Here is a 21,355-nt window from a genome sequence, read left to right as displayed (position 1 = left end):
AAGGTCCAATGCTATAAAGAGCAATATTGCATAGGAACCTGGAATGTTAGGTCCATGAATCAAGGTAAATTGGAAGTGGTCAAACAGGAGATGGCAAGAGTAAACACTGACACTTTAGGAATCAGTGAACTAAAATGGACTGGAATGGGTGAATTTAACTCAGATGACCATTATATCTACTACTGTGGGCAGGAATCCCTTAGAAGAAATGGAGTAGCCCTTATAATCAACAGAAGAGTCTGAAATACAGTACTTGGGTGCAATCTCAAACATGACAGAATTATCTCTATTCATTTCCAAGGCAAACCATTCGATATTACGGTAATCCAAGTCTATGCCCTGACCAGTAATGCTGAAGAAGCTGAAGTTTAATAGTTCTATGAAGACCTATAGGACCTTCTAGAACTAACACCCAAAAAAGATGCCCTTTTCATCATAGGGGACTGGAATGCAAAAGTAGGAAGTCAAGAGATACCTGGAGTAACTTGCAAATTTGGCCTTGGAATACAAAATGAAGCAGGGCAAAAGCTAACAGAATTTTGCCAAGAGAATGTACTGGTCATAGCAAACACCCTCTTCCAACAACACAAGAGAAGACTCTACACATGGACATCACCAGATGGTCAATACCGAAATCAGACTGATTATATTCTTTGCAGCCAAAGGAGGAGAAGCTCCATACAGTCAGCAAAAACAAGACCAGGAGCTGACTGTGGCTCAGATCATGAATTCCTTATTGCCAAATTCAGACTGAAATTGAAGAAAGTAGGGAAAACCACTAGACCATTCAGGTATGACCTAAATCAAATCCTTTATGATTATACAGTGGAAGTGAGAAATAGATTCAAGGGATTAGATCTGATAGACAGAATACCTGAAGAATTATGGATGGAGATTCGTGACATTGAACAGGAGGCAGGGATCAAGACCATCCCTGAGAAAAAGCAATGCAAAAAGACAAAATGGTTGTCTGACGAGGACTTACAAATAGCTGAGAAAAGAAGAGAAGTGAAAGGCAAAGGAGAGAAGGAAAGATATAGCCATTTGAATGCAGAGTTCCAAAGAATAGCAAGGAGAGATAAGAAAGTCTTCCTCGGTGATCCATGCAAAGAAATAGAGGAAAACAATAGAATGGGAAAGACTAGAGATCTCTTCAAGAAAATGAGAGATACCAAGGGAATATTTCATGCAACGATGGGCACAATAAAGGATAGAAATGGTGTGGACCTAACAGAAGTAGAAGATACTAAGAAGAGGTGGCAAGAATATACAGAAGAGCTGTACAAAAAAGATCTTCATGACCCAGATAACCACGATATTGTGATCATTCACCTAGAGCCAGACATCCTGAAAAGTGAAGTCAAGTAGGCCTTAGGAAGCATCACTACAAACAATGCTAGTGGAGGTGATGGAATTCCAGTTGAGTTATTTCAAGTCCTAAAAGACGATGCTGTGGAAGTGCTGCACTCAATATGCCAGCAAATTTGGAAAACCCAGCAGTGGCCACAGGACTGGAAAAGGTGAGTCTTCATTCCAATTCCAAAGAAAGGCAATGCCAAAGAATGCTCAAACTACTGCACAATTCCAGTCATCTCACATGGTAGCAAAGTAATGCTCAAAATTCTCCAAGCCAGCCTTCAACAGTATGTGAACCATGAACTTTCAGATGTTCAAGCTGGTTTTAGGAAAGGCAGAGGAACCAGAGATCAAATTGCCAACATCTGTTGGATCATAGAAAAAGCAAGAGAATTCCAGAAGAACATCTGCTTTATTGACTACAATAAAGCCTTTGACTGTGTGGATCACAATACACTGTGGAAAATTCTTCAAGAGATGGGAATACCAGACCACCTGACCTGCCTCCTGAGAAATCTGTATGCAGGTCCAGAAGCAACAGTTAGAACTGGACATGGAACAACAGACTGGTTCCAAATTGGGAAAGGAGTACGTCAAGGCTGTATATTGTCACCCTGCTTATTTAATTTATATGCAGACTACATCATGTGAAATGCCAGGCTGAATGAAGCACAAGCTGGAATCAAGATTCTTGGGAGAGATATCAGTAACCTCAGATATGCAGATGACACTACCCCTATGGCAGAAATCAAAGAGGAACTAACGAGCCTCTGATGAAAGTGAAAGAGGAGAGTTTAAAAGCTGGCTTAAAACTCAACGTTAAGAAAACTAAGAACACGGCATCTGATCTCATCACTTCATGGCAAATAGATAGGGAAACAATGGAAACAGTGAGGGACTTTATTTTGGGGGGGCTCCAAAATCACTGCAGATGGTGACTGCAGCCATGAAATTAAAAGATGCTTGCTCCTTGGAAGAAAAATGCTATGACCAATCTAGACAGCATTTTAAAAAGCAGATACATTACTTTGCCAACAAAGATCCATCTAGTCAAAGCTATGGTTTTTCCAGTAGTCATGTATGGATGTGAGAATTGGACCATAAAGAAAACTGAACACTGAAGAATGATGCTTTTGAACTGTGGTGTTGGAAAAGACTCTTGAGAGTCCCTTGGACTGCAAGGAGATCTAACCAGTCCATCCTAAAGGAAATCAGTCCTGAATATTCACTGGAAGGATTGATGTTGAAGCTGAAACTCCAGTACTTTGGCCACCTGATTCAAAGAACGGACTCATAGGAAAAGACCCTGATGCTGGGAAAGATTGAAGGCAGGAGAAGAAGGGGACGACAGAGGATGAGATGATTAGATGGCATCACTGACTCAATGGATATGAGTTTGGGTAAACTTGGGGAGTTGGTAATGGACAGGGAGGCCTGGTGTGCTGCAGCCCTTGGGGTTGCAAAAAGTCAGACACCAGTAAGCGACTGAACTGAACTGAGTAAACATTAAAGTATAAATAAAGGGCATGACATCAAAGTGTATATAAGTATTTGAAATTTCAGTCTGTTCAGGATCCCAGGGGATAAAGAGAGAGAAGAGTATTTGCTGTATTAATTGTTTTAGCTGATAACCTGTTGTTGTGCCCTGTTCAGTCGTGTCTGACTTTTTTGGACTCCATGAACTGTAGCCCACAGGCTCCTCTGTCCATGGGATTTCCCAGGCAAAACTACTGAAGTGTGTTGCCATTCCCTTCTCCAGGGAATGTTCCTCACCCAGGGATCGAACCCACCTCTCCTGCATTTCCTGCATTGCAAGGCAGATTCTTTACCTGGGTTCAATCCCTGGGTGCGGAAGATCCCCTGGAGAAGGGAATGGCAACCCACTCTAGTATTCTTGCCTTGAGAATTCTTTACCATCAAGGACCCCCTGACAACTTGTTTATTATTTATTCAACCAATGGAGCCTTGAGCCCCCACTTTGGGCCAGTCACTATTCAAGGCACTGGGGATACAGTGGGAAGTCCTGCCTCATCCATTCTGCTGGGGGAAGCCACAGCAGAAACTGGATCGAGAAGTAGAGGAATGTGTGTGAGATAACGTGTTCAGGGAGAAAAACGAGGCAAAGAAAGGGAGGAGGGTGAGAGAGGATGTGAAACTTACAGAAGGTCTGGGAGCCACTCTGAGCAGTAGCTTTGGCATGAAGACTTGAGGGAAGTGAGGCCTGAGCCTTGCAGAAACTGGGGAAGGAGTCTTCTAGGAGGAAGGAACAACAAGCGATGGGACCCTGTTTGTGTTGTGTGATTCAAGTGGTATGAATGGGGGAGAAGTTCAAGAAGGTGGTGAGTCAGAGAAATTGTGTGGTCTTGGATGGCGTAGGTTTTTAAGGGCACAGTGAGGATGTGGACCTTGACTGTGGGCGAGGAGGAAAGCTGTGTGTGTGTGTGGGGGGGGGGTTGTACCCAAGGTGTGGTGTGAGCGCCCTAGGCTTGCACACACAGCTGATTCTGTTCACACTGGGGGGCTGCTATGTGGAGAACAGACTGAGGAGGAGTGGAAGTGGGGAAGTGGGGAGATCAAGGACAGCCACTGAGATGACCCCAGAGAGGACGGGGTCTGGGATTGGGGTGGTAGCTTGGTGGGAAGCTACAGTCTGGAGGGAAGTGATTGGATTCCAAGTGTCCTTTGAAGGTAGCATTAACGGAAGCTGTGAGGGACCAAAGGTGAGAAGAATCAAGGTGTCCTTCTGAACATCGGAAAGGGAGAGGGAGCTGGTGTGGAAGGGAGAAGAGGAACTTGGTTTCCAACTTGTAGAGATGTCAGTCAAGATTTCAAGTAGATTTGGATATAAGTTTATGTCTTGAAGTAGCAACTACCACTTAACCCTGTTTGGGGCTTCCCTGGTGGCTCAGATAGTAAAGAATCCACCTGCAGTGCAAGAGACCTGGGTTCAATCCCTGGGTGCGGAAGATCTCCTGGAAAAGGGAATGGCAACCCACTCTAATATTCTTGCCTTGAGAATTCCATGGATAGAGGAGCCTGGCGGGCTACAGTCCATGGGGTTGCAAAGAGTCAGACAAGATTGAGGGACTAACCACCCTTTTGGAGTACTACCTTTGTGCCAAGCATTTTGCCAAGTGCTTCATCAGTATTAGCCTAATCTGTTTGAGGGGGGCCCTGTTTTCTGCTCCATTTTACAGATGAAGGACCGATGTATTGAGTAACTTGCCTCAGGCTACAGGGCTGTGTGCAGCAGGCAGTCTGGACCCAGAGTCCTTATATACAGCCTCATAGGAAAGGAGAGAAGGGAGATTTCTGTCTTTGTTTCTCTGTATTCCTTGCGGATCAGATGTGAAGCATCATGATGACAGCAACCTGCTGCTCACCAGCCTGGCGGTCAGAGGTCTGGTCTTCCTCTGGGAGAAGAGTCAATTCCAGACTGAGAACTTTCTCTCACTGTTCAACGGATCTTGTGGCCTGAGGATATTCAGTCCAGAAACTAAATACCATGATATATTCAAATTTGCTAAGCTGATAAGTAAAGTGTATGAGATCAAATGAGAACAGATGGTGGGATATAGAGACATCGCCTCTCCCAGCTACTTTGATTTTTGTTGTTCAGTCGCTCAGTCATGTCTGACTCTTCATGACCGCACGGACTGCAGCACGCCAGGCTCCTGTGTCCTCCACCATCTCCCAGAGTTTGCTCAAATTCATATCCATTGAGTCAGTGATGCCATCCAGCCATCTCATCCTCTATTGCCTCTTCTCCTCCTGCCTTCAATCTTTCCCAGCATCAGGGTCTTTTCCAATGAGTCGGCTCTTTGCAGCAGGTGGCCAAAGTATTGGAGTTGCAGCTTCAGCATCAGTCCTTCCAATGAATATTCAGGGTTGATTTCCTTTAGGATTGACTGGTTTGATCTCCTTACAGCCCAGGGGACTCTCAAGAGTCTTCTCCCAGCTTTATTATTCTTAGTTTTTCTTTCGAGGGAAATTTGAGAGTGTTAACTAACAAATGTAAAGAAGCTATATCTGGGGCGTTCCCTAGTGGTCCAGTGGCTAAGGCTCTGCATTCCCACTGCCCGGGAGCTGGGTTTGATCCCTGGTCAGGGAACTAGATCCCACACGCCACAACTAAAAAAAGTTCAAACGCTGCAACTAAAGATCCCGCGTGCCACGGCAAAGACCTGGTGCAGATAAATAAATAAATAAGAGCTAATGTGAAAATACAAATAGTTAAAATAAATTCCTTTCTTGAATAGTCTTTTGATATGTAGCTTTAATAAGCTTTATTAAAAGGATCACGTTTAAAGTGTGTATTAAATTACAAAGGGCGACAGTACAACCCACCACGCAGTTTAATAAATAGAACACTGTCATCACTCAGAAGCCCTCTGTTTCCCCACTGATCATGACATCCTTTTTCTTGACATCCACTTCCCTCTCTCTGTCACCCTCTCCCTGGGTTTTGTGATAACTGCTCTACTTTTCCTAACAGCTTTCCTACACATGCATCTCAAATGATAGAACTGCATTTCATCTGTTTGTGAACCTTATGTAAGTGGAATAATACAGTATGTATTATTCTGTGGCTGACTCCTTTTACACTTTATTTATAAGGTTTTTCCATTTCATTACCTGTAGGTATAGTGTTTATTGCAGTATATTCCATCTTAGTGAAAGTGGAAGTCTCTCAGTTGTGCCTGAGTCTTTGCGACCCCATGGACTACACAGTCCATGGAATTCTCCAGGCCAGAATACTGGAGTGGGTTGCCATGCCCTCCTCCAGGGAATCTTCCCAACCCAGGGATCAAGCCCAGGTCTCCCGCATTGTGGGTGGATTCTTTACCAGCTGAGCCATAGGGGAAGCCCCAAAATATTGGAGTGGGTCGCCTATCCCTTCTCCAGCAGATCTTCCCAACCAGGAATCGAACTGGGGTCTCCTGCATTGCAGGCAGATTCTTTACCAGCTGAGCCACCAGGGAAGCCCATTCCATCTTAGTAATATTCCACAGTTCATTTACCCGTGCTGTGTGATGGATATTGGAGTCAATCTACTTTGGGGCAGTTAGGAACGTGTTTCTGTGAGCATGCGTTTTGCCTTTTCAATGAGCCTTCCTATCCTAGTGAACACGTGTAAGTGCAAGTGATTCTCATGTTTAAAAACATCTGAGAACTGCTGTGTGCTGCAGGAGGTGTTTATCTTCCACTCGATCAGATGACTAACAGCAACCCGTTGTCTGCGGTGCTTCCAGTTTACTTTCCTACCAGCCACACAGAAAAGCTGCCGTGGCTCCACTGCCCTGACTACACTGGGATAGTCATGTTTCACTGTTTTTGTCACGAGGAGGCAGGGAGGAAGGGAAGGGTGAAGACCAATGGTAGCTCATGTGGTTTTAATCTGCATTTCCCAGATTACTAATGAGGTTGAGTTTGGTGTGTTTCTTTTTTTTACTTTTTTTTCCATTTAGTTTTTTCCTTTCATAAAATGCCTATTTGAGAGTATTTTTTGATGGTATTTCCCTTTTTCTTGCTGATTTCTAGGAGTTCCTTGTAGACACAATGTGTGGCAGATATCATCTCCCACCCTGTGGGTAGTCTTTTTACTCTTCGTGTGTGCTTAGTAGCTCAGTCGTTTTCAACTGTTTTGTGACCCCATGGACTGTAGCCCCCCAGGTTCCTCTGTCCCTGGGATTTCCCAGGCAAGAATACTGGGGTGGGTTGCCATTTCCTTCTCCAGAGGATCTTCCTCACCCAGGGATCAAACCCTAGTCTCCTGTGTCTCCTGCACTGCAGGCAGATTCTTTACCTGCTGAGTCTTTGGGGACACCCCCTTTTACTCCTTATGGTGACTTTTAGTGAAACGAAGTTCTTAATTTTAATGATATGAAATTTGTTTGTTTTTCTTTTATGCTTGGTGCTGTTTTGGTCTCAGTAAAGAAAATCTTTCACTACCTCCAAAATCATGACCACATTAAGCTGTTTGGTTGGCCAAAACGTCTGCTGGATTTTTCCATAAGCTGTAATAGATCTTTTTGGCCAACCCAATATATGCCTTCTAAAGAACATCTTATGTAGGCTTTCACACTTTGACATTCAGCCCACTTAGAATTGATTTTTCTGTATAGTGAAGTTGGAGTCTAATTTCACTTTTTTCTTATAGTAGCGTTTTTTCTATCATTTATTTTAATGTGTATTTTAAAATGCATTTATATTATTAAAATTTTGATTTCATTCATATCTAAATTGTGTAATTCTGCTTACTGCTTACTAAGAGGGGAAAAAAGCCATGGATTGGAGAAGGAAATGGCACCCCACTCCAGTGTTCTTGCCTGGAGAATCCCAGGGATGGGGGAGCCTGGTGGGCTGCTGTTTATGGGGTCGCACAGAGTCGGACACGACTGACACAACTTAGCAGCAGCAGCAGGATTTTGATTGAGAGTGCAAAATTCTATAATCCAGTTTAGGGAGAATTAACATCTTTACAAGGGCTTCCCTGGTGGCTCAGTGGTAAAGAATCCACCTGCCAAAGCAGGAGACACAGATTCAATCCCTGGGTGGAGAAGGTCCCCTGAAAAAAGAAGTGGCAACCCACTCCAGTATTCTTGCCTGGAAAACTCTAAGGACAGAGGAGCCTGGCAGGCTGCAGTCCATCGGATCACAAAGAGCTGGACACGACTGAGCCACAAAACAGCAACAAGCATCTTTTCATCATCAGTTCTTTCAGTCAATGGATATAGAATCTCTCCATCTATGTAGATCCTCTCTGCGGTCTCTTAACTTTACAAGTGTCTCCTCTGGGGCTTTGCCCCTCTTTTGTTAAATTTATTACTGCATATGCTTCGTATTTTGTGTTGCTTTTATAGATGCTATATTGTTTTCTTGCTGGTTAAAGACTTGTAAAACTTTTTAAATGTTTGCTTTGCAAAGACCCTGTTAAGAAAATAAGGAGACATTCACATATGCTGATGGGAATGTTAAATGGTCCAGCATCTTTGGAAAACTGTTTGGTAGGTTCTTATAAAACTAAGCATGCAGTTACCATATAACTAAGAAACGGTACTCTTGGGTGTTTATCCCAGTGAAATTGAATCTTATGTTCGTACAAGAATCTGTACATGAATGTTCATAGCACCTTTATTTATAAGAGCCAAGGACTGGAAACAGCCCAGGTGTCCTTTGGCCGATGAATGGAGGACTACCTGTAGTACATCCATACCATGAAAGACTGTGCAGCAATAAAAAGGAATGAAGCACTGATACGTTCAACCGTGTCAGTGAATGTCAAAGACATTAAGCTGAGTTTCTTTCTTTTTCATTCTTCCTTCCCTGTCCTCAGTTTTTTCAGCACTTGCTTTCAGTATTTGTCAGTGACCTTGCAATAAGCCTCTCAGGAAACAGCATGGAGAAGCCATGTGACAGGCAACTGAGCAAAAACAACTTAGGAACATCAGGAAACTCAAGAAAGGGACTCTGCAAAATGGTTTTTGCTGAATTCGGTGTGTAGGGTTACAGAGATAAAGCCAGATCCTGTGCACTTCCCCATTAAAGGTATTTTTCATTGTTCAGCAGGTCAGCAGCCCTGGTAGATCTCAATTTGTATTTGTAACAGACTGCAGACTCCAGTTACAGTCAAACTCAAGGCAAGCAGACACACATCGCATTTCTAGGCAAATACGTATATATTCAAGTTCCTGCCCCTTAACCCAATCTAGCTCAAATTTTGCAGTGCAGGTTGGTGAGTTTTCTTGAGATGGCTGGCGTGCCACTAAAAATGGAGGGAAATGTAAGGGTAAGGGTGAAACTGCGTGCACGTTGGATCTGAATGAAGGGGCAACCTAGGTTAGAAATCTAAGTACAGCCTAATGTATGAAATAGACACCTGAGGGGAACATACTGGATAGCCCAAGGAACTCGACGTAATGAGCTGCGGTGACCTAACTGGGAGGGAAATCCAAAAGCAGAGGGATACATGTGCGTGTATGGCCGATTCATTTTGCTGTGTAGCAGAACCTAACGCAACATTGTGGAGCAACTGTACTCCAAGACAAATCTTAAAGAAGATGAACAAATACAAGTAGAGCCTAAAATCGCACATGTTCTTTAAAGAGCGAATTTTCTATTTGAGGGTCCTGAGACTTTAGTTATAACACCGGTTTTGAGCACGACTTGCTGGTGGGGTCTCGGTCACTTAGTTTTCCCTGTCTGTGTCAGGAGTGACACTTCCTCTCCTTCCTTGACTTGTACGGTTGTTGAGATGTCATAGGATCAGAGCAACATCAAAGTCAGACAAGCGCTAAAGACGAGCAGAGTGCAGCTGTTTACCCTGGATGCTTTTGGTTTGTCCCCAGCCACATCACTGACCACGCCCTGCTGGATCTGCCCTTCCTTCGACTCCCTGGGGAGATGCCCTCTGCCCTCCGAGAGCAGCTGGACCACACATTCTGAAGACACCAGTAGTCCTAGTTTTGGCCCCTCATACACAGACCTGCAGGTCGTCAGTGCTGGGGAGCAGAGTGGCCTGGCTTCGGGGGCCGACTCAACAGGTAAGAGGGAGCCCCAGGCCAGAGGGTTCTGCAAGTCACTTTTGGTTGCCTCTCATCAAATCTCTGCAGCCAGCTTTGTTTGCAGAATGATGTCAGGCGTAGTCATCCAGTGGAGAAAGCCAGAGCCCTCGGTGTTTCAGAATTGTGTTGGGGAAAACACATGCACACAGACTGGCTGGTTGGTTGGCAGGTTCGCACACCTGGGAAACCACTTGCCATGCTGTCTTAAGGGGCTGTCTTCTGACTGTTCTGTTCAAGCACAGTTCCCTGTCGGCTTGTTTTCTCCTTGGGTAACTGAACGGTGTGTGATGTGCGCAAGGCTGAAGCTTTCATCCCACCACCTACGCACCTCCCCTGTTCTGCAAAGGGAGGTTAGATTTAAGCAGAGAAAAAAGTGAACGCTGTGTGAAGCGGAATGAGAATCGGGCTGCAGCCGCTGTGTCCAGGCTGCAGATAAGTTTGTTGTTCTGTTTATTCTTTTGTGCCTGAATACTGAGCTAGCTGTGCATCAGTCTGAAACATCCCATGTTCTCATTTATAGCATTTCCGGTAGGTGTATAAGGTGGATGCTTGCTAGCTTTGCAGGTAGAGGTTGCTGGCCTGTCCCTAAGCTCTGGATTGTGGCTTGAGTTTACAACAGCATTGGAAGGACGTTGCCTTTGCTTAGGGTTTAGGCCATTTGGCCCCAGGGATTGCCTTCCTTTGAAAGGAATAGAGTTACTAATGGTTTCTCTGTAGATGAATTTACCCAGGATGTCCGGCAATATTTGTTTCTCCTTCTCAAACCTATCCTTTGGGAATGTGTGTCTGGATCCATTTTCAAATTTCAGGTAACATTTGTCCTCATGCTGTGTGCTCCTGGGGGTTTCCACAAGTGGAGAGAGTGATCCCTCTTGCAGACTAAAGGGTTCAGACAGGATTTGGTTTGGTATTTGATAATATTGCAAGGAATCCTGGTTTATGATGATCTCTTTCTGAAGAAGCCACAGTTCTTTATCGCATTTTGTTTGCTCTGACATCCTCTCAGTTCTGGTTGATGCTCTGTGACTGATGTTCTTGGTCTGTGGCTGGAATATGCACCCATCTCCCCCACGGGGATCATTTCATGGATGGGAGCGTCTCGTGGATGGGATGTCAGAAGCTGAGGCCGTGCTGGGCTCCCTTCGCCTCTCCTTGCTCCCAATCTCCTGGTCCAGCCTTCCCCTGGAGGAGGAGGCATGCAATGTATTTGCTGAGAGCACACAGACGCTGGAGTCAGACTGCTCAGGTTTGTGTCCTCCTTCGGCTGTTGTGACCTCAGGCAAGATTCTTAATAGCTTTAGGACTCATTCTCCCCATCTGAAAAATGGCCATAAGAATAGTACTTACCTCTGCCAAATTACTACTCAGCCCAAGTGAGACAGTTTACGCATAACAATTACACAATGCCTGACACAGAATAAAGGCTCATCGAGGAAAATTTCCTCCCTCTCCTGCCCCAGGGTTCTGGTTGCTTAAAAGAAGTAGAGGTGGGCTCCTCACTGCAGGATGAGTCAAAATCGCTGGACTCAGGTTGATTTTTTTCAGTCTCCTCTTAAGTGAAAATTGCTTTCATTCCTAGAGGTTCAGATGATGAAGATCAGAGTTCTAGGCTGACCTGAACGTTGCTCATCGGTCCCCAAAGCTTATAATTGTGTTCAGTATCTACCTTTTTGTAGAGAAGGCCTCCGCCCTGTCTTTTGGTTGGGGTCCTGGCAGGAAGTGGATGGTGCCCTCAAAGGGGTTCATCTGAAGGGAGTTTAATGCAAGGACTGCTTACAGAGGCAGCAAGAGCTTAGAGTCACGAGACAGGGGCTATCCCATAGGTTGCAAGAATAGCACCCATGCCAGGGGCTCGGTGAATTGGGGAGGGTGAGGGAAATAACCCCCCCAAACTTGTGCTGGCCCTCCCATTGGCAGACCTCATCAGAAACCAAAGAACGCAAGAGCTCGTAGCGGTCAGCCGCCAGACCACACAGCAGGTGTCGGGGGGTGGAGAATGGCTTTGGGGTGAGGGGTGAGGTGAACAAGTGGAGAATGGGATGGGGCGAGGCTGATGCTCGTGGTCCCTCTCCTGTGTGAAGTGGGATCGCGGTGGCCTCGGGTGGGCCCGGCCAGCTTACTTTGGCTCTGTTGCTCTGTACCCTGCACAGCAAGCCTTGCCCCTTCCTTGCCCCCCAGGGCAGCTGTTCTGTAGTGGGTTGGCAGCGTCTCCGGGCAGCCCCCGATTCCCACTGTAATTGTGGAAGAGAGACTCTGTGATCAGCCTACCCCTCTCTTGTCATTTTCTACCAAGGGGATAATTAGGAGGAGGAAGGCAAACATCCCCCAAATCCCCTCACCTTGGTTAAATCACAGGCTGAGGGCAGAGCTGGAGAGCCGTGTGGATGTCTGCTCTGGGGTTCGACTTGCCGGTGCAGATGGTACAGGTGGGAACAGGCCAGATCCCCCAGTAACACCCTGTCCCTCCAGGGTCCCCTTCCGCCAGATGACAGGCACACCCTGTTGTCTTCAGCAGTCAGAGTAGCTCTGTAAGGCCGCTAGTTTTACCTGAGTTGATAAACAGTCAGAGGGGCCAAGAAATAAAAAATCAGCATTCTGCCTCGGAAGTCCATGGCAACCCAGGGAAGATAAAATACAGAAACGTTCGCCGTCGCACAGGCTGCTGTCAAGTGGTGGGTCTGCATTTTGGTTTTGTTTTATGCACAGGAAAGGTGTTGGGTTTAGCGTGGGAATAGAATGCTCGGTCCTGTGTGCAAACGGAGGCGTGTCATCCTGAGTTAAGCACACAGCAGGTGTTTAATACTTGTCTGTTGAATGGCTCCTTGGATGATAGGAGTAGGATTGCAGGTGGTGAGACTCCTGCATCCCAGACATCTGTATCCCACGTGGGTCTGAGAGTCTAGCATTTCTCCCAGGTGTGTCCACGTGTGTGTGTTAGTTGCTCAGTCATGTCTGACCCTTTGAGACCCCATCGACCGTAGCCCACCGGGCCCCTCTGTCCATGGAATTCTCCAGGCAAGAATACTGGAATGGGCTGCCATTCTCTTCTCAAGGTGATCTTCCCAACCCAGGGACTGAACCCAGGTCTTCCTGTATTGCAGGCAGATTCTTTACCATCTGAGCCACCAGGGAAGCCCAAGTGTGTCCCATGCAGCACCTTAAGAAAAACCAGAAGGCTGGATTCTCCAGAGAGTCGTAACATGTATTAGCTTATTAAAGATAGAGTCATAGCATGTATTAGCTTATTAAAGATTTTGAAGAATCCTGAAATGATATATGTTTATGTATGGATCTACATGTGTGTGTAATTTATATTTGTGTGTGTATACGTGTATACCCAAGCTTCCTTGGTGGCTATGGGGTCACGAGAGAGTTGGACACGACTTAGCAACTAAACGGGAGAAGGCAATGGCAACCCACTCCAGTACTCTTGCCTGGCAAATCCCATGGACGGAGGAGCCTGGTAGGCTGCAGTACATGGGGTCGCTAGCAGTGGGACACTACTGAGCGACTTCACTTTCACTTTTCATGTTCATTTATTGGAGAAGGAAGTGGCAACCCACTCCAGTGTTCTTGCCTGGAGAATCCCAGGGACGGGGGAGTCCGGTGGGTCGCACAGAGTCGGACACGACTGAAGTGACTTAGCAGTAGCAGTAGCAACTAAACAGCAGCAATGTATGTATGTACACACACACCTATGTTTATATATGTATTCAAATAAATTTGGTCTTCCGTTCATCCACAGTGCCTACCTGGTTACCTGGTCAGATCTCAAAGTACAGAAACCCAAACATACATGAATTCGCAGATTTGAGCTGGAAGCACATGCCATTGCCAAAGTGTTGGGAATCTAGAGAAACCAGAAGGAAATACTTGGACAAACTTCTCTGGATTTGCAAAGGTCGCTCTACTTTGTCTCACGCTCTGCTATACCTTTTGGCCTTTTTAAAAATTCTCATTCAATAGACTCAAGACTACATTTTGCCAAACATTCTTTGTATTTAAAGCCCTTGTGGGCTTTAAAATAAATGTAGACCAGATGTTCTTGATTTATTTGCATTTAACTGATCACAGTGGAATTCTGCCAGAGCAGTAGGATATCCCGAGGGATTTTGGACTTTTTCTTTTCTCAGACACAAATGTTTAAGATGGGTAGAAAGCTTTGGACTGGAAAGTTCACTTTTTTTGTGACAAGCATTTCTTAGATGCTCCGAACGTTTCTCTTTTCAATGACTAGTTAAGGATGGTGTGAAAACATCACAGGGGCTGTGTGCCTCTTTGCAGGATGTAACATGTTTCTCTGTTGCCTGCTTTCTCATAATCCTGCTGCCGCTGGTGGAACACTAGGTTCAGGGGCCCAGAGTCCCAGTAAACTTGATGGAGCTACAGGGGGTGCTGGTTATTCTTTTTTTTAATTTTTGATTTATTATAAACTTATTTTTGACTGCTCTGGGTCTTTGTTGCTGCACACAGACTTTTTCTAGTTGCAGTGAGTGGGGAGCACTCTCTAGTTGTGGCTTTTGGACTCCTCCCGCTTGCAGCATGTGGGTCGAATCTGTGACCCCTGCATGAGCAGGCGAACTCTTATCCACTGTGCCATTAGCCAAGTCCACGATTCTGGTTATTCCTAAGGCACATTTGTATTTTATGATTTTCTTTTCACCTTGAATATATTTTGTGTGGAAGACAAAATGAGTTAACTTATTTAGAAATTCTTTACCCAGCTACAAATATCAGTGATAATTCATATTCCTCTTGAGTATTAGTCTCTAGATTAAAGGACAGTAGAACATACTTTTAAACAAACTACATCTTTTTCTCTTTCATTGAAAGTGAAAGTCGCTCAGTCTTGTCCAACTCTTTGCCAGGATTCTCCAGGCCAGAATACTGGAGTGGGTTGCCATGCCTTCTTCCAGGGGATCTTCCCAACCCAGGGATTAAACCCAAGTCTCCCGCATTGCAGGTGGATTCTTTACCATCTGAGCCACCAGGGAAGCTATCAGGGAAGCCTTTCTCTTTCATTACCAAATGTAAATTTGTCCCCATTTCTGTTCTTAGGATGCCCAGGATCTTTGATGTTCTTCTGTTTTAAATTCTTTTTTGGGGGGAGGGTAGAAGTCACATGATGTAAAACACATTACTTTAACCATATTTATTGGTACAGTTCAGTGGCACAAAGTTCACTCACATTGTTGTGCAACTCTCAGCGTCATCCATCTCCTGAATTTTTCATCTTCCTAATCTGAAACTCAGTCCCCATTAAGTACCAACTCCCCAGCCCCCGACCCCGGTATCTACCAATGTACTTTCTGACTCTATGAATTTGACTATTCTAAGTACCTCATATAAGTAGAATCAGTAGAATCAAACAGTATTTGTGTACACCTAGAAGGCAATGGCACCCCACTCCAGTACTCTTGCCTGGAGAATCCCACGGACAGAGGAGCCTGGTGGGCTGCAGTCCATGGGGTCGCGAAGAGTCGGACGCGACTGAAGCGACTTAGAAGCAGCAGCAGCAGTGGTGAAGAACCTTCGCACCAATACAGATGTAAGAGATGTGGGTTCAATCCCTGGGTCAGGAAAATCCCCTGGAGGAGGGCATGGCAAACCACTGCAGTGTTCTTGCCTGGAGAATCCCACGGACATAGGAGCCTGGTGGCCTGCAGTCCATAGGGTTGCACATGCTTGAACACAACAGAAGCGACTTAGGACACACTCACACACAGTGTATACTGGAATGCATTTTTACGATTAACTTAGTATATGGCGTACAAACAGATTGTACCTGCTTCCCCGCCCCGCCCCCACCCGTGCAATGGTTTGTTTCCATTAGGTTGTACATTTTGGATTTAAATCGGTATTTTAAAATTCTGATGATTGCTTTCTTTGAAAGTTTCTCCAGAGAGGTTCAAAAGTTTCTCAGAAATACAAACTTTTTTTTGAGTAAAACTGGTATTTTACCTGTCATTGCAAATATAGAGAAGAGTAAGATATATGACATCTGTCTATGAAGAATGGATAATCTGCAGACAAATTTTTGCCTTTGAAAGGATTATTATATATAACTTTAAAAATAGTTTTTATCTATAGAGCAACTAGTGTGTGCCAGAAATTAGTTTTCATCTACAAAACATCTAGTCTGTTACACACACGTACACACACATTTAATCTTTACAATCTTTTAGATCCGTCTAGTCAAGGCTATGGTTCTTCCAGTGGTCATGTGTGGATGTGAGAGCTGGACTATAAAGAAAGCTGAGCGCTGAAGAATTGATGCTTTTGAACTGTGGTGTTGGAGAAGACTCTTGAGAGTCCCTTGGACTGCAAGGAGATCCAACCAGTCCATCCTAAAGGAGACCAGTCCTGGGTGTTCATTGGAAGGACTGATGTTGAAGCTGAAACTCCAATACTTTGGCCAGCTGATGCGAAGAGCTGACTCATTTGAAAAGACCCTGATGCTGAGAAAGATTGAGGGCAGGAGGAGAAGGGGATGACAGAGGATGAGATGGTTGGATAGCATCACAGACTCGATGGACATGGGTTTGGATGAACTCTAGGAGTTGGTGATAGACAGGCGTGCTGCGGTTCATGGGGTCATCAAGAGTCGAACATGACTGAGCAACTGAACTGAAGTAGATATTACTATTTCATTTTATAGATGCAGAAACATGGCTAAAGATATGAAATCATCTGGCCAAAGACACATAACTCTGAAGGTAGCATTGGGATTCAATCCCAGTCTCTGTCCTCCGTTTCCCCAACCGGTGCCTGGCAATGAGAGGCTAGTGTTTGTGGATGCAGTGAGCGTGGACAGGGGTTGCCGACAGCCCTCCTGGGACCTGGCACTGCTTCCTCTACGTCCCAGGGGCTGTGTACAAACCTCCGTCTGGGTCAATCTCACCGGATGGCGATGACTTGTTCAGGAGTCCCCACTAGACTGAGACCTTTTTGAAAGCTGGAACCACATCCTATTCATTTTATATTCCCATAGTGTGCCTGGCACATTGAAATTACCCAGTGGATCCTCATAGAATAAATTAACTATTCTGATAAAGGGCTGGAAGGCCTGTGTTCCCAATCCGACTCTCCAATTATCTAGGCTTAAGTGTGTTTGCTAATTGAAGTGTAATTTTATAACAGGGAAGAAGTAAAAGAAAACAAATAGTTACAGCTATTGTGAAAAGATGACTTTTTTCCCCTGTGTTTTCAAATGTTAGACATTTATCCAGTGGTATCCATTCATTTTGTTTTCCAGTTCTTATTTGGATCTTATTATCAGCTTTTGGGCTTCCCAGGTGGCTCAGTAGTACAGAATCCATTTACCAATGCAGGAGACAAAGGTTTGATGCTTGGGTCAGGAAGATCCCCTGGAGAAGGAAATGACAACCCACTCTAGTATTCTTGCCTGGAGAATCCCATGGATGGAGGAGCCTGATTAGCTACCATCCATAGGGTTGCAAGAGTCAGACACAACTTCAGTGACTAAAGAACAACAACAAGGATGTTTTAAATTGTATGTGAGTGTATATGTGTGCAGTGGGGGATTCTCTCTCTGTTTGGTATCTCAGAATCTCACTTACCCAGAATATGTCAGAGAGTGCAAAGAAGGTGATTTGGGGAAAGTTTTTCTGTGATAGTCCTTGTGACTATTGAACCATCGGTGTAAAGCAAAATCTCAGAAGTGTCAGAGTTTCAGATATTGTGCTCCATACAGATGATCTAAACCAGATCTTTTACAGCTACTTGGTAAACGAACAAACGAAAAACTGTGACCTCCAACCAGAGATTTTGCAAATCCCCTTTAGAACTGCTAATGCACTAGTCCTGAAGAGGAAGTGACGACTGCAATGCCTTTTGTTGATTACCTTCTGAGGTGTTCTGTGTAGTGTTGTGATCTTCAGCTTTACAGATGATGACTCCCAGAGGCACACATTAGTTAAGTGACGGAATTCTGATTGATGTCCAGGCTTGTTGACGCGGTGCAGCTCCGCCCGTCCGGTAGCAGAGCTCTCTGCAAGGACCACCTTGCGGCACCCAGTCCTACAGGGCAGAACTTAAGAGGCTGTGTTCTTCCAGTGCCAAACAGATGATCTAAACTAGATGCCACTTAGAATTGGAAGAGTCCATGAACTTGGATGGGGCTCCCCTGATAGCTCAGTGGTAAAGAATCCACCTGCAATGCAGGAGATGCGGGTTTGATCCCTGGGTCGGGAAGATCCCCTGGAGGAGGAAATGGCAACCCACTCCAGTGTTCTTGCCTGGAGAATCCCATGGACGGAGGAGCCTGGCGGGCTACAGTCCTTGGGGTAGCAGAGAGTCCGATAGGCCTGAGTGACTGAGCACATGACCTTGGATAATAGGTTGTTATTGTCTCTCACCTCAAGGGAGGTTAGTAAAAGGAGCCTTTCCTTCATTTATGAGTGCAGGGAGCGCACTGTAGTAGCATTTGCAGTACCTCTTAATCATCCACAGAAATCGCAGATGTTTCCGTAGCACAGTAGAAGTTTTGACAGATTATCTCAAAGTATCATTTATCTCATTGCAACTTAGTTGCACGGTAGTTATTGACTGTATTAGTGGCTGTATTAATGGTGGCATTAATATTCTGCTGTCATCCAGGTAACGCACATGGTGGCTTGGACTAGGGCAGTGAACTCGGTTAGTGCCCTGAACTCAGTCAGTGCCCTGTTAGGAAGTGAACAAATTCAAAAGACCTTTAGGGGACTCCCCTGGTGCTCCAGTGGTGAAGAATCCAGCTGCCAGTGCAGGGGACATGGGTTCAGGTCCAGGATCTAAGATCCCCCATGCCACGGGGCATCTAAGCCCATGTGCCACATCTAGCGAGTCCACTCTAGAGCCCGCGCTCCGTGGCAAGAGAAGCCACCGCAGCAAGAATCCCGAGTGGCGCATCTCGGGAGTAGCCGCCTACTCACTGCAAGTAGAGAAAGCCCACACGCAGCACTGACGAGCCCGTGCCCCGTGCACTGCAACAAAGACCCAGGGCAGCCGTAAATGAACAAGCTGCAACACTTTTAGAAACAGACGTTTAGTGTTTAGAAGGGACAGAGTCCCTATCACATGGTTTCCCCTGTTACGCTTCAACATGTTCCACCTCCCTGCCTCTACTCTTGATGTTTATCCTGAGTAGCTAATCCCCTCCCCCCGCCCCATGACAAACCTACTGCTGGTTTAAAATAAAACTCAAGTGATGTTTTTTACACAAAGTCCTTACTTTGTGCTAAGTGTGGCATTGCAACAAAGCCACCCCAAGCGGGTTCTCTCCGAGCTTTACTTCCGGTCCCTGCCTGTCTACTATCTCTTCTATCTTTGGTAGAGGGATCTTTGTATGGAAGTCACTTCCCTACAGGCTCAGGTCCTCCAGGGCAACAAGGATGTTTCCATGTTTGAATCATTCCTGCAGTCTGGTCTCCAGCACAATGGCAGGAATGAAGGAGGCATCCGAAGCATGTTTTCCCTTATTTCTCTCCTTTTTTGCCACATTGCATCAGCATTATGCCCTTGCCTACAACCTCAGGGGTGGGGAGGTGGGGAAACTTGCCTCAAAATACTTTGGTCCCAGCTCCTTAAGTCTAGAAAAAGAAATTGAGAAAAATATTGGGTTGGCCAAAGAGTCTGTTTGGGTTTTCTGCTACATGTTCCAGAAAAACCTGAATGAGATTTTTGGCCAACTCACTAGAAGTGAGTTCCTCTGGCCGCAAGTTTGAATTAATTTACTCACTATTTTAAATGTAAGCTTATTGGATCCACCTGTGAAGGATGGTGTCATCCCTGTTAAGTAGCTTCCCAGGTAAGTGATTTAACACCACTAATTTGATTTAAGACAGAAATTGCTCACTAAAGCTCTTGTGCAAACCATTCAACTCCTAGCAAAGTCAGGCTTCCAAGAGGGAAAACTCTGTTTTTTTTTTTCCTGACAGTAAGATTTTTAACTGGAACTCAACAAAATAACAGTGGGCATAAAATGCTCAAACCACAGTGGCTGGCACACGGGCCCTCTCCAGGGTGTGTTATTAGCCCTGAGCCTCTGGAAATGGATGTCTTCGTGTTTGGTTTGGAATCATAGGGGTTGGTTTGGATACTTTAGCTATTAAAGTTAGAAAAAATGTAAGAGATTATTTAGTAGAATTTCTCCCGCTTTACAGGCAAGAAAATCAAAGCCTAGAAAGTATTAGCAACAGAGTCAGGCTTTGTCATTCCCAGTCTCTTGCCCATTCTGTGACTCGTTTGAATCCACCTGCCACTGCAGAGGACATGAGTTCGATCCCTGATCCCGGAGGATCCCACGTGCTCTGGTGCCGCAACCGCTGAGCCCCTGCCCTAGAGCCTGTGCTCCGCAACACAGAGACGCCAAGGCAAGGAGAAGCCTGAGTGCTGCACCTGGAGGGTGACCCCAGCTCGCTGCAGCCAGAGGAGGTCCATACGCAGCTACAGAGACCCAGGACAGCCAAACATAAACACATAAAATTTAAAAAAATTCCAAGAGACTGGCCAGGCATAACGGATTGTTTTTCCTTTTATTTCTCTCTGAATGTTTCATCTCTTCCCTCGCACCCTCCTTCCCTCCCTTCTTTTCTTTTTCCTGAATTAAACAGTGAACCCTTCTTTCTTGAGGCTTCAGTTCGCTCCTGAAAATTTAAACTCTGTGGAACGAGTGGAGATGGAAGCCCTGAGATCCAAGAAGGCGATTTTTCCCTTACTGGGAAGTTTGACACCTTAATGAGCTGTGACCATAGGAGGTCTCTTGACTCCCAAGCAAGACGTCCTGGTGCTGAGGTTCGGGTGGAACACGGTCTGGTCTCTGTGATTCATCTTGGGGGCTCTTTGGCAATAAGCTGCCAGCTGTCTTCTCTTTGAGATCTTCTTACAGATCTGTTCCCTGCAACCTGGCTTTGCCTTGAGGCCATCTCTTCCTTCCATTTCTCAGAGCTTAGAAAAGCTCCTGGTTAATGTTAAGATGGGGCTTCCCTGATAGCTCAGTTGGTAAAGAATCTGCCTGCAATGCAGGAGACCCCATTTCAATTCCTGGGTTGAGAAGATCCTCTGGAGAAGGGACAGGCTACCCACTCCAGTATTCTTGGGCTTCCCTTGTGGCTCAGCTGGTAGAATCTGCCTGCAATGAGGGAGACCTGGGTTTGATCCCTGGGTTGGGAAGATCCCCTGGAGAAGAGAAAGGCTACCCACTCCAGTATTCTGGCCTGGAGAATTCCATGGACTGTGTAGTCCATGGGGTCGCAAAAAGTTGGACGCAAGTCTTAGTTAGAATAGACTTTCTTCAAAAAATGGGACTTAATTTTTCATGTTCATTTCAAGGGAGACAATGAGTTTGCAACATAGCTTGGGTCAAGTGAGGAGATGGATGATACTGCTGTAAAAGGGCAGCTGTCCTTGGGAGAATGCATATCTGCCATGAGCTT

At 45.5% G+C, this 21,355-nt stretch overlaps 1 protein-coding gene across 2 annotated transcripts in view; it reads left to right on the top strand.

Annotated features, from left to right (window-relative positions):
- The window catches only part of STON2 (stonin 2), a 176,427-nt gene that overhangs the window by 62,782 nt on the left and 92,290 nt on the right, over positions 1-21,355 (top strand). Inside the window, exon 4 of one of the 2 annotated variants that reach the window (XM_042252818.2) lies at positions 9,705-9,899. The exons of the other annotated variant lie outside the window; for it this stretch is intronic. Coding sequence (XP_042108752.1) covers positions 9,705-9,899 — 195 coding nt within the window. The remainder of the gene's footprint in view (positions 1-9,704; positions 9,900-21,355) is intronic. 2 annotated transcript variants of the gene reach the window in all.

Source organism: Ovis aries, chromosome 7 (genome assembly GCF_016772045.2).
Source record: "Ovis aries strain OAR_USU_Benz2616 breed Rambouillet chromosome 7, ARS-UI_Ramb_v3.0, whole genome shotgun sequence".
In the NCBI taxonomy this organism is placed as follows: domain Eukaryota; kingdom Metazoa; phylum Chordata; class Mammalia; order Artiodactyla; family Bovidae; genus Ovis; species Ovis aries.
This window is presented reverse-complemented; position numbering and strand designations above follow the sequence as displayed.